This window comes from Schistocerca americana, chromosome 10, assembly GCF_021461395.2.
Source record: "Schistocerca americana isolate TAMUIC-IGC-003095 chromosome 10, iqSchAmer2.1, whole genome shotgun sequence".
NCBI lineage: Eukaryota > Metazoa > Arthropoda > Insecta > Orthoptera > Acrididae > Schistocerca > Schistocerca americana.
In genome coordinates, this window is record NC_060128.1 from 168,766,347 (window position 1) to 168,779,498 (window position 13,152).

Below are 13,152 nucleotides of genomic sequence, written 5' to 3' on the forward strand. Positions count from 1 at the left end.
ATAAAGGTCGGATTGTAGCTTATCGCGATTGCGGTTTATCGTATCGCGACATTGCTGCCCGCGTTGGGCGAGATCCAATGACTGTTAGAAGAATATGGAATCGTTGCGTTTAGGAGGGTAATACGGAACGCCGTGCTGGATCCCAACGGCCTCGTATCACTAGCAGTCGAGATGACGGGCATCTTATCCACATGGCTGTAACGGATCGTGCAGCCACGTCTCGATCCCTGAGTCAACAGATGGGGACATTTGCAAGACAACAACTATCTGCTCGAACAGTTCGACGACGTTTGCAGCAGCGTGGACTATCAGCTCGCAGACCGTGGCTGCGGTTACCCTTGACGCTGCATCACGCCTGCGATGGTGTACTCAACGACGAACCCGGGTGCACGAATGGCAAAACTACGTATTTTGGGATGAACCCAGGTTCTGTTTACAGCATCATGATGGTCGCATACGTGTTTCGCGGCATGACAGTGAACGCACATTGGAAGCGTGTACTTGTCATCGCAATTCCGGCGTATCACCCAGCGTGATGGTAGTGTGTGCCATTGGTTACAAGCCTCGGACACCTGTTGTTCGCACTGACGGCACTTTGAACAGTGGACGTTACATTTCAGACTTATTACGACCCGTGGGTCTACCCCTCATTCGATCCCTGCGAAACCCTACATTTCAGCAGGATAATGCACGATCGCATGTTGCAGGTCGTGCACGGCTCTTTCTGGATACAGCAAATGTTCGACTGCAGCATGGGCAGCTGTACCTGTACACGCCATCCAAGCTCAGTTTGACTCAATGACCAGGCGTATCAAGGCCGTTATTACGACCAGAGGTGGTTGTTCTGGGTACTGATTTCTCAGGTCTATGAACCCAAATTGCGTGAAAATGTAATGATGTGTCAGTTCCAGTATAATATATTTGTCCAATGAATACCCGTTTATCATCTGCATTTCTTCTTGGTGTAGAAATTTTAATGCCCAGTGGTGTGTATACCTGACTGCAAATTTGTAAGTCAGTGTGATGATTCGACCTGTTGTGCAGTGAGTCATGAACAGCATTCCAGAGGGCAGTTTCCAGCAGGATAACGCTCGCCTACATGCAGCTATTGTAACCCAACATGCTCTACTGTGTGTTGACATGTTGCTTTGCCTTTTCCGATCACCAGACCTGCCTCCTATCGAGCACATACGGGACATCATTGGACGATATTCCTCCGACATCGGCAACGGGCATTAACTCTCACTGTATTGAGCGACCAGGTGCAACAAGCATGGAAGTCCATCCCACAAACTGACATTCGGCACCTGTACAACACAGTGCATGCACGTCTACACGCATGTTTTCAACATCCTGGCGGTAACATCAGTTGTTAATGTACCAGCACTTCGTATTCTCACTGGCGTATCTCGCTCTTACATTGACCTGTGGTCTTCCAGTGTTTATCACTAAAATATGAACAGTATGTTACGTAGACAAATACATTCCCAAAATTTCGTTACTCTACATTAATTATTTTTTGATGTTGCGATTTTTTCGCTTCAGTGTATGTGGCGTATAACGGCAAAAAGGGAAAGTAGCTGTATTAGTAATCTTTACAGGCGTTCATGTTCTCACTTAAACATGATTTTATTAGTGTTGAATTGTGCAATATCACAGAATTCAGGGATTTTTTTAAGCCACCCTTATGCACCAGCAGCTGATAATAATGACCTCATCTACAGTTATATGATCTTCCAGTCACCTTGCATACTCACTTAACGCTTCCGAGAGATATCATCTCTCCCGTTAGGAACAATGGCTGGTTGGGTCTTACTCAACGAGAGGGGACTTATGCTCTGCTATTATGCGTGCTCGTATTGTCCTTCGGGCATGACGCGACTCCTGTGAGCAGCTTACATTGATGTTTCACAACACGACGTCAGGGCAGCTTCGTACGACGCGACTTGACAATTTTATGAACAATAGTGTAACGTCAGTGACTTGTTTTGGATGCCTCTTTATTCCCGTTGCTCATTTCTCAGCGCCAACAGTTCTGAAATAATTGTACACATTCGTACACACGGTCCAGCCATTATAATGTGAGCAATCCCTGACGCCAACGTGCAGTAACTACTCACAGACAGGAGGTGTCAGCACTAGCAGTGCAGGCTAAACAGGGTGTTACAAAAAGGTACGGCCAAACTTTCAGGAAACATTCCTCACACACAAAGAAAGAAAATATGTTATGTGGACATGTGTCCGGAAACTTCTCTTCAAATCACATTAATCATGGAATGGAAACACACAGCAACAGAACGTACCAGCGTGACTTCAAACACTTTGTTACAGAAACTGTTCAAAATGTCCTCCGTTAGCGAGGATACATGCATCCAGCATCCGTCGCATGGAATCCCTGATGCGCTGATGCACCCCTGGAGAATGGCGTATTGTATCACAGCCGTCCACAATACGAGCACGAAGAGTCTCTACATTTGGTACCGGGGTTGCGTAGACAAGAGCTTTCAAATGCCCCCATAAATGAAAGTCAAGAGGGTTGAGGTCATGAGAGCGTGGAGGCCACGGAATTGGTCCGCCTCTACCAATCCATCGGTCACCGAATCTGTTGTTGAGAAGCGTACGAACACTTCGACTGAAATGTGCAGGAGCTCCATCGTGCACGGAACACATGTTGTGTCGTACTTGTAAAGGCACATGTTCTAGCAGCACAGGTAGAGTATCCCGTATGAATTCATGATAACGTGCTCCATTGAGCATAGGTGGAAGAACATGGGGCCCAATCAAGACATCACCAACAAAGCCTGCCCAAATGTTCACAGCAAATCTGTGTTGATGACGTGATTGCACAATTGCGTGCGGATTCTCGTCAGCCCACACATGTTGATTGTGAAAATTTACAATTTGATCACGTTGGAATGAAGCCTCATCCGTAAAGAGAACATTTGCACTGAAATGAGGATTGACACATTGTTGGATGAACCATTCGCAGAAGTGTACCCGTGGAGGCCAATCAGCTGCTGATAGTGGCTGCACACGCTGTACATGGTACGGAAACAACTGGTTCTCCCGTAGCACTCTTCATACAGTGACGTGGTCATCGTTACCTTGTACAGCAGCAACTTCTCTGACGCTGACATTATGGTTATCGTCAACTGCACGAAGAATTGCCTCGTCCATTGCAGGTGTCCTCGTCGTTCTAGGTCTTCCCCAGTCGCGAGTCATAGGCTGGAATGTTCCGTGCTCCCTAAGACGCCGATCAATTGCTTCGAACGTCTTCCTGTCGGGACACCTTCGTTCTGGAAATCTGTCTCCATACAAACGTACCGCGCCACGGCTATTGCCCCGTGCTAATACATAAATCAAAGGGGCATCTGCCAATTCCGCATTTGTAAACATTGCACTGACTGCAAAACCACGTTCGTGATGAGCACTAACCTGTTGATGCTACGTACTGATGTGCTTGATGCTAATACTGTAGGGCAATGAGTCGCATGTCAACACAAGCACCGAAGTCAACATTACCTTCCTTCAATTGGGCCAACTGGTGGTGAATCGAGGAAGTACAGTACATATTGACGAAACTAAAATGAGCTCTAACATGGAAATTAAGCGTTTCCGGACACATGTCCACATAACATCTTTTCTTTATTTGTGTGTGAGGAATGTTTCCTGAAAGTTTGGCCGTACCTTTTAGTAACACCCTGTATAAAGCGAGTTGGGGGGGGGGGGGGGGGGTGAGCCAAAAACAGTGCTATCTTTCTCGTAATGATAGAACGGAGCAATTGATCTAACATCCAAAAATTGCTCAATTTGTAAACTTTTCGTCTACGAGGGGGGGGGGGGGGGAGGGGGACGAAAAACTCGTAGCCTAACAAATAAATAATGTCAGAAATTTCATAATACCAATTTATTTTTCAATATAATACCCGTGTACACTTACACACTCGCTGGCACGTTCAGGTAGCGTCTGCAAACCAATCAAATTAAAGATCTTCAATTTCGACTCTAAGCAAGCTTTCACAGCAACAATCACTGCATCGTCATTTTCAAACCGTCGTCCTTTGAGGTCTTTTTTTAAGTTTGGGAAAAGAAAAAAGTCTGATAGAACAAAACCTGGAGAATCTGACGGATGACGAAACAATTCGAACCCGCATTCACCCAGAGTTTCTGATATTGCGATGGCTTTGTGCGCCTGTGCGTTGTCCAGATGCAAAAGAACTCCGCGAGCCCATTTTCCGCGCCTTTTTTTTCTCTATCTCTTCTCTCAAAGGGCGCAGGAGGGTGCAATAGTATGATGCATTTATAGTTACGCTCTTTTGCAAGTAATCCGCCATAATTATGCTTTCTGGATCCCACAATACCGGTGCCATCATCTCACCGGCTGATTTTTGCACCCTGAATTTTTTGGAGTTGTGGGGTGAGTGGTGTTGTTTTGCCCCAGGATCACAGTGGTGAACCCACGTTTCATCCGTGGCGGACGATTTCTTCACAACATTGCACACCCTCCCGTCCCTGACCTGCATTCAAGTCTTTCGTGATCCACAGAGATAAAACTTTCCGCATGCCCAAAATATCCACGACAGTGTCATGAGCACGCCCATGTGAGATTCAAAACGTGGTTTCACTGTGCTGCAACTTAGTTCGACGATCCTGCAAAGTCGTATCGTCGATTGCGGTCGCTGTTTCATCAGTGGCAACCGTGACAGGCCTTCCGCTCCTTGGCGCATCTTCCACACTCATTCTTCCACGTTTCAAGTCGGAAACCCAGTTTTTCGCTGTTGCATAAGACGGAGCATTGCCCTTCAGTGTATTCCGTATCTCCTCCGAAATTTCCTTGGGCGTCATTCCCTTCAAATGAAGATATTCAATCACGTCACGGTTCTTGATTCGATATTCGACATCTTGCTTACTCTACGGTATACAACGCATTCGTAGTTCAAATATAATAAATTTCCTTGAGATAGAAAAAGATCCTGTCCACAAATCAGCACGGTTTTAGAAAGCATCGCTCGTGGGTATCTCACATGAGGTACCGCTAACTACGGATCAACGGCAGCAGGCTCATTCCGTAATCGTACATTTCCGAAAATAATTTCACTCGGTGCCATATGCCTACTGTTAAGGAGGTTACAGGCATACAGGATAGGTTCCCAGATATCTACATCTACATCTACATCCATACTCCGCAAGCCACCTGACGGTGTGTGGCGGAGGGTACCTTGAGTACCTCTATCGGTTCTCCCTTCTATTCCAATCTCGTATTGTTCGTGGAAAGAAGGATTGTCCTTATGCTTCTGTGTGGGCTCTAATCTCTCTGATTTTTTCCTCATGGTCTCTTCGCGAGATATACGTAGGAGGGAGCAATATACTGCTTGACTCTTCGTTGAAGGTATGTTCTCGAAACTTTAACAAAAGCCCGTACCGAGCTACTGAGCGTCTCTCCTGCAGTCTTCCACTGGAGTTTATCTATCATCTCCGTAACGCTTTCGCGATTACTAAATGATCCTGTAACGAAGCGCGCTGCTCTCCGTTGGATCTTCTCTATCTCTTCTATCAACCCTATCTGGTACGGATCCCACACTGCTGAGCAGTATTCAAGCAGTGGGCGAAGAAGCGTACTGTAACCTACTTCCTTATTGTATGTGTATGTGAGTGGCTTGAACACTTCTCAGGTAACAGAACCCAGTATGTTGTCCTCAACAGCGAGTGCTCATCAGAGACGGGGGTATCGTCAGAAGTGCCCCATGGAAGTGTAACAGGAGTGCTGTTGTTCTCTGTATACATAAATGATTCGGCGGTCAGGATGGACAGCACTCTACAGTCGTTTGCTCATGATGTCGTAGTGTACGGTAAGGTTCAAATGGTTCAAATGGCTCTGAGCACTGTACGGTCGTAGTGTACGGTAAGGTTCAAATGGTTCAAATGGCTCTGAGCACTGTACGACTTAACTTCTGAGGTCATCAGTCGCCTAGAACTTAGAACTAATTAAACCTAACTAACCTAAGGACATCACACACATCCATGCCCGAGGCATGATTCGAACCTGCGACCGTAGCGGTCGTTCGGCTCCAGACTGTAGTGCCTAGAACCGCACGGCCACTCCGGCCGGCTGTACGGTAAGGTGTCGAAGTTGATTGATTGTAGGAAGACACAAGACGACTTAGACAAAATTTCTGGTTGGTCTCATGACCCAGATACCAAATGTGGAAGAACGTAAGAATGCAGATGAATAGGGAGAACAAATCTGCAATGTTCGGATACAGTACTACTAGTGTACCGCATGACACAGTTAAGTTGCTTAAATACAGGCTGTCAATTCTGAACCAAATGAAATGAAATCCTCAAACTTCTGAACGGTTTTGCGATAGGACGTTCAAACTGGGCGGTTGGGCGCGGAGCTTGATGGGAATCAGTATGCGCATGGGGACGCGCCTTGTTGTAAGTTTAGCGACAAAGCCCACTTTCATTTGGACGGGTTCGTCAACAAGCACATTTGGCACTTTTCGCTTACTAAGAGTCCGCATTTCGAGACCGAAAAGTCTCTTCATCCTCAGCAGGTGGTGCGCAATGTCCAGTCACGGAATAATCGGTGCGATGTTCCTTGATGGCACGGTGACTACCGAACGTATGATGATTTCATCCCCATTAATCAAAGTCTCATTTCGACAAGATGTGGTTCATTCAAGACGGAGCTCGACCCAATCGAAGAAGGATAGTGTCTGATGTCCTGCAGGAGTACTTTGGTGACCACATTCTGGCTCTAGGGTACCCAGACGCCACTGGCATGGGTCTCGACTGGCCGCCTTATTCTCCGGATCTGAACACATGCTACTACATTTTGATGGGCTATATGAAAGACAAGGTGTACAGCAATAACCCCAAAAGCACAGCTGAGCTGGAAACAGCCATTCAGGAGTACATCGACAGTATCGATGTTCTGATACTTCAGCGGGGCCAGTGATGGTATATATATCGAACATGCCATAACCTAAATCCGAATACCTGCAGTGACGTTTACGTGTTGAACAAACTGTGTGCACGCCGTATTTTGTAACTAATTTACATTTTTTTCATATAGTTCAATAATTCTCACCCTGTATCTAGGCCTAACAGTGCAAAGCGATATGAAGTGGAACAAGCCTGTAAGAACTGTGGTAAGGAAGGCTAATTGTCGACATCGGTTTGTTGGGGGAATTTTAGGAAAGTGTAGCTCATTTCTGAATGAGACTACATGTAGGACGCTGGTGCGGAAGCTGAAGTGGGAATCGCAGGAGGAAAATGAAGTCCTTTTCGAGAAACGCTATTGAGGTCGACTGCAGAACGTTTCTACTGCCAGCAGCGTATATTGTGCATAAGGGCCGCGAAGATAAGATGAGAGATTCTAGTACGGAGGTACCTACGTAGATGTTTTGCCCTCTCTCTGTTTGCTCGTGGTACAGGAAAGGAAATGACAAGCAGCGGTACAAGGTACCCGTCGCCACACACTGTACGGTGGCTTGCTGAGTATGTACGTAGATGTAGGTGTATGTTACGGATCGTTGTCCTCATATACTTTAGTCTGCCTTCCCCCAGCATACATTCGTCCCGCTTTTGAGACGCAGAACCAGCTGCTCCTGGGGAGGAAAAAATGACTGAAGTGGAACACGCAAGTGGCCGAGGTGTGTCTCCTTCCTGCCATGCAAACACGATGAAGTCCTTCTTACTGGCCTTCACATAGGACACATCCTTCTCTTGCTCCGGCGACAAGACTCTCCAGTGTGAGATGTTTGTGATGTACAGGCCTTTCTGTCACGGATTTTACTAAGCTGTGCTTTGTATTCAGACAATTAAATACAGTCATGATGAACAGCTTTTAAATAGTAAGATTGTCAGGAATAATAACACAGATTAGCAACTCGTATACTGCTAGTGCTGTAGCAACGATTGGCAGGAGGCAACACGGGTAATTAAACAGTAACTGTGTTCTTTCGGTACTTCAGGACGTCTGAAAAATAGTGACCGACGTGGAACTAACTCGCAAGTTTTGATGACTTCCGGGCGAGGACATGGTAGCTATACCCTGAGGTGACAAAGGTCATGCGATACCTCCTAATATGGTGTCGGCTCTATTTTTGCAGCCGTAGCGTGGCAACTCGACCTGCTATGGACTCAAGAGGTCGTTGGAAGTCCCCTACAGAATTACTGAGCCACAACTGCGAAACTGTTGCCTGTGCAGGATGTTATGTACGAACTCACCTCTCCATTACGTCCCATAAATGTTCGATGGGATTCATGTCGGGCAATCTAGGTTACAGCATCATTTACTCGAGTAGTTCAGAAAGTTGCTACAACTGATCGTGAACAACTGTAGCCCAGAGACATGCCACACAGATTCCATCGTTGTTTGGGAACATTAAGTCTGTGAATGGCTGCAGGTGGTCTCCGAGTAGCCGAGCATAACCACTTCCAGAGAATGATCGGTTCGGTTGCACTAGAGCACCCAGCCCATTCCATGTAAACACAGGGCACAACACTATGGAGTCACCACCAGCTTGCAGAGTGCTTTGTTGTTGTTGACAACCTGGGTCCATGGTTTCGTGGGGTCTGCACCACACTCGAACCCTACCGACTGAACTCGTGAAACATCTGAACAGGCCGAGGTTGTCCAGTCGTCTGGGGTCCAACCGAAGTGGTCGCCAGCCCAGGAGAGGCGCTGCAGGCGATCTCGTGCTGTTAACGAAGGCACTCGCGTCGTTTGTCAGCAGCCATAGCCCATTAACGACAAATTTCGCCACACGTTCACCGTACGTCCCCCTCTGATTTTTGCGGTTATTTCACGCAGAGTTGATTGTCTGTTAGCACTGACAACTGTATGGAAACGGCGCTACTCTCGGTGGTTAACGTTGTCCGTGGTGAGAGGTAATGCCTAAATTTTAGGAATTTCTGCTCGCTCTTGACACTGTGGATCTCGGAATACTGAGTTCTCTAACAGTTTCGGTAACGGAATGTCCCATGCGTCTAGCTCCAAGTACCATCTCGCGTTCATCGTTTGTTAATTCCCATTGAAAGATCTCTGTTGGATTCCTTTCATGTTAATTTCTTAAAACTGTTGTCATCTACGGCATACATTCCACTTCTAAATTTACTGTGGTGTTTCTGACTCTATCTGGGAGGAGACTGAGCAGTGGAACGTGTTACTTTTACACATAATCAAGAACGATCTGTCACACTACTACACTTTAAAACACAGTTTATATGTAATTCATGTCACACAGTTTCATACGGAACCTACATCCGCTTTCTTTTATATACTGTATATGATAAGATACTGTCATCCACCTTCCCTTCTGTGTGAAAGGATGAATGAGCAAATGTATTTCTAGTTGCATGCTTGGTGGTAGCAGGCAAGCCTGTCGGCTAGATATCAGTAGGACCAACGTCGGAACAGGTAGCTACGCTTTCTGAAAGCAAAGAGGTTTCTATTCTTGGTATGGTCCTGTCTGTCCCTTGTGATGTTGGTATAGGAAGCTGCCTCTCTGGTCACTTCCGTTTGTATCTGTGAAGCACCCTCGGTAGGGGCCCACGGACAGTCGGTTCGCGGCGAGCGTCTGAAGTGGTGAGATCTCCGGCTAAGCGCGTGCCTGCTAAGTCCGTAGGACAATGGATTTCCTAAGTTCAGCCTAACTGAAAATTTAATCACCTTTATTTTAGGTTTAGATCTAAAATATCTTATGTTATATTAAATTGCGACGCAGTGTAATTCGAGTGTGAAGTTCAGAATATCTTCCAGTAGTTGCTTTGTCACTACTCTGTGAGTAAAGTGGAACCACGTGCTGATGATCCGTAACTCTAACTAATATCATCAATCTTAAATGCGAATGTGCGTGAGATTATAACGTCTCGTCTTGACAATATTTTGCAATATAGCAACTTTTCTTTATGTTCAACCCACGTGGGGTGTACTTTGTGAGACCAGTACCACGTGCTTATACAATTGTTTGACCCATCAGGTTAATAGTAAGATGATAGTAACAAGTTTGAGGTTTTTCTTTTGTAATTTGTGTTTCGATGTAATTTATTTTAATTATCAAAATTATTGTGGAGTTACACTCTTTGTGTAAACCAAGTTGACCACGTGAAGCATGTAGTGTAATCATCAAAGTAGCCCTCAGCTATTCTTTTCAGGAAGATTTCACAGAGAGTTAGTATGAATTTAGTATACCAGTGTGTGGTAATTACATGACGGACAGGATTGCTCTACGAACGTAACTTCTTTGGGTGAAAATTGAATCGGTTGGTTGTGCTCAATTTCCTCTTGCATATGTTTCAACGTTCTTCGTGTGTTATTTTATGAATGCAGTGTTGTATGCAGTCTCCCAATCTTGGCTCCATATTTGATGTGTTCCGTAAGATTACAAACTCACATTTTCACAATCCTAAATAAGGCACCAGTTTAGTTATGAATCAAGTTTAATATGCTGAAATTTTAAGGGAACAATGTGTGGTGTCACCGCCAGACGCCACACTTGCTAGGTGGTAGTTTTAAATCGGCCGCGGTCCATTAGTACATGTCGGACCCGCTTGTCGCCACTGTGTGATCGCAGACCGAGCGCCACCACAAGGCAGGTCTCGAGATACGGGATAGCACTCGCCCCAGTTGTACGGACGACGTAGCTAGCGACTATACTGACGAAGCCTCGCTCCTTTGCCGAGCCGATAGTTAGAATAGCCTTCAGCTAAGTCAATGGCTACGACCTAGCAAGGCGCCATTAGTAACATTGCATGTATCTATGGAGTCTCACTTATATCGTCAATAGCGATGTACCAAGGATGGATTAAAGTTAAGTATCCCAGAAGCTATGTACTTTTCTTTATAGCATTCATTACGTATCCTGTTTCAGACCTCACGCCATCCTGCTTTAGCTTAGCGCGTGCCTTTCGGCTTCCTCTCATTGTGTCTAGGCTGTCTTGTCCAGACACAGCACAATGATCAATATTAAAATAAATGCCCAAATATAAACTGATTTATTTATACAGGGATATTACAAATGATTGAAGCGATTTCATAAATTTACTGTAGCTCCATTCATTGACATATGGTCACGACACACTACAGATACGTAGAAAAACTCATAAAGTTTTGTTCGGCTGAAGCCGCACTTCAGGTTTCTGGTGCCAGAGCGCTCGAGAGTGCAGTGAGACAAAATGGCGACAGGAGCCGAGAATGCGTATGTCGTGCTTGAAATGCACTCACATCAGTCAGTCATAACAGTGCAACGACACTTCAGGACGAAGTTCAACAAAGATCCACCAACTGGTAACTCCATTCGGCGATGGTATGCGCAGTTTAAGGCTTCTGGATGCCTCTGTAAGGGGAAATCAACGGGTCGGCCTGCAGTGAGCGAAGAAACGGTTGAATGCGTGCGGGCAAGTTTCACGCGTAGCCGCGGAAGTCGACGAATAAAGCAAGCAGGGAGCTAAACGTACCACAGTCGACGGTTTGGAAAATCTTACGGAAAAGGCTAAGGCAGAAGCATTTCTTAAACAGGAGATTGGGAAACCGATGGATCGGTCGTGGTGGAGATCATGATCAGCAATTCGTATCATGGCCTCCACGCTCTCCCGACTTAACCCCATGCGATTTCTTTCTGTGGGGTTATGTGAAAGATTCAGTGTTTAAACCTCCTCTACCAAGAAACGTGCCAGAACTGCGAGCTCGCATCAACGATGCTTTCGAACTCATTGATGGGGACATGCAGCGCCGAGTGTGGGAGGAACTTGATTTCGGCTTGATGTCTGCCGAATCACTAAAGGGGCATTTGTGAATGCCTAAAAAAACTTTTTGAGTTTTTGTATGCGTGTGCAAAGCATTGTGAAAATATCTCAAATAATAAAGTTAGTGAAGAGCTGTGAAATCGCTTCAATCATTTGTAATAACCCTGTATATATCACCGGTTATCGTAAGATGACTACTAAAAGATTATAATTAATGTTAGTCTGGTTGGGAATTTGATAAGCTAGACTGGATTCCTGGAGAAACAGTTGCTCAGTAATGCAACGTTAACTTCCCCAGACAGCTCACAGCTTTTAACCCGCTTTTATTGTCTTGAGTATCAGCACCGCTTTCGGAACAAATTGATGCATCAACATTACACCATCGTGCGTCCATAATCACATCAGAAACCTTTTCACATGACTCACCTAAGTACAGATGACAGCTCCGCGATTGCACTTGCTTTTTATGCCTTTTATGAGAGATACTACCGCGTTCTTTATATATGCATATTGCCTTCGTATCAGTTTTGTCACCAGTGTAAACGGCTCTCTATCATTTCGTCCAATGTGTTTATGAGTAGGCCTATGTGCGTGTCTCCTGGGAACGAGATTAAAGTTTTTGTGTGTGTGATTGTGTGTGTGTGTGTGTGTGTGTGTGTGTGTGTGTGTGTGTGTGTGCAGTTCCAGCGTGGGCGATACTAACCTCTGCGCATGTCCACCGCCGGCCCCTGCACGCTTTGTTGTACCCGCCTGTCTCGTCAGCGGCGGACTGTTATCTGCATAAGGACCCTGGGGCACATCCTCAGATAACACTACGCCTTCTAATCCGACTCTCGTCTGCTAGCAAACTCTGTCAAGGTGATGACGACCTCGTTTACTTGCCCTGCCATTTTGTATCGCCATCCCACGTCAAAAGACGCGGTGTCGCAAAACTTACCTGTCACTTCGTCTATCCTGTACCTTTCTGACGCTATTTCGTCTGCGTGCAGTCAGATTTCAGCTGGTAACTTCCCATACTCCCATCACCATTCTGAGTATTAACACCTAATTAAACGTTAGAATGAAAATGAATGTTCTTTGAACGTTTTAGTCTGAGATGTGTGAGAAAAGTAATGAGACTGTTCTTTTTTACCGACCGAAGTTTTATTTTCATAAAAGCTATAATATTGTCCCCTTCAAAGTAGATCTCTTTCGGCAGCTGTACACTGGCGGAGTAGGAATGGTCGCTGTCGCTGAATCAACCGGTTTCGGTTTTTCACGCCAGTTTAAACAGAGCGTTAAAACCTCTCAAGGTAAGCGGTTTCTGAAATAACTGATTTTCGTTTCTTTTGGTGCTATTAATGCCTGAAATAAACGTAGAAATGGAACAAACGTAGAAAATGTTCAGTCACTCAGTTT

At 45.6% G+C, this 13,152-nt stretch overlaps 1 protein-coding gene across 1 annotated transcript in view; it reads right to left on the reverse strand.

The window, feature by feature from the left end:
- Window positions 1–12,482, reverse strand: part of LOC124552347 (synaptic vesicle glycoprotein 2A-like) — a 79,328-nt gene extending 66,846 nt beyond the window's left edge. The window contains exon 1 of the mRNA XM_047126616.1: window positions 12,458–12,482. Within this exon, the coding sequence (XP_046982572.1) occupies window positions 12,458–12,467 (10 nt within the window). The 5' untranslated portion in view covers window positions 12,468–12,482. The remainder of the gene's footprint in view (window positions 1–12,457) is intronic.
- Between the last annotated feature and the right edge of the window lie 670 nt (window positions 12,483–13,152).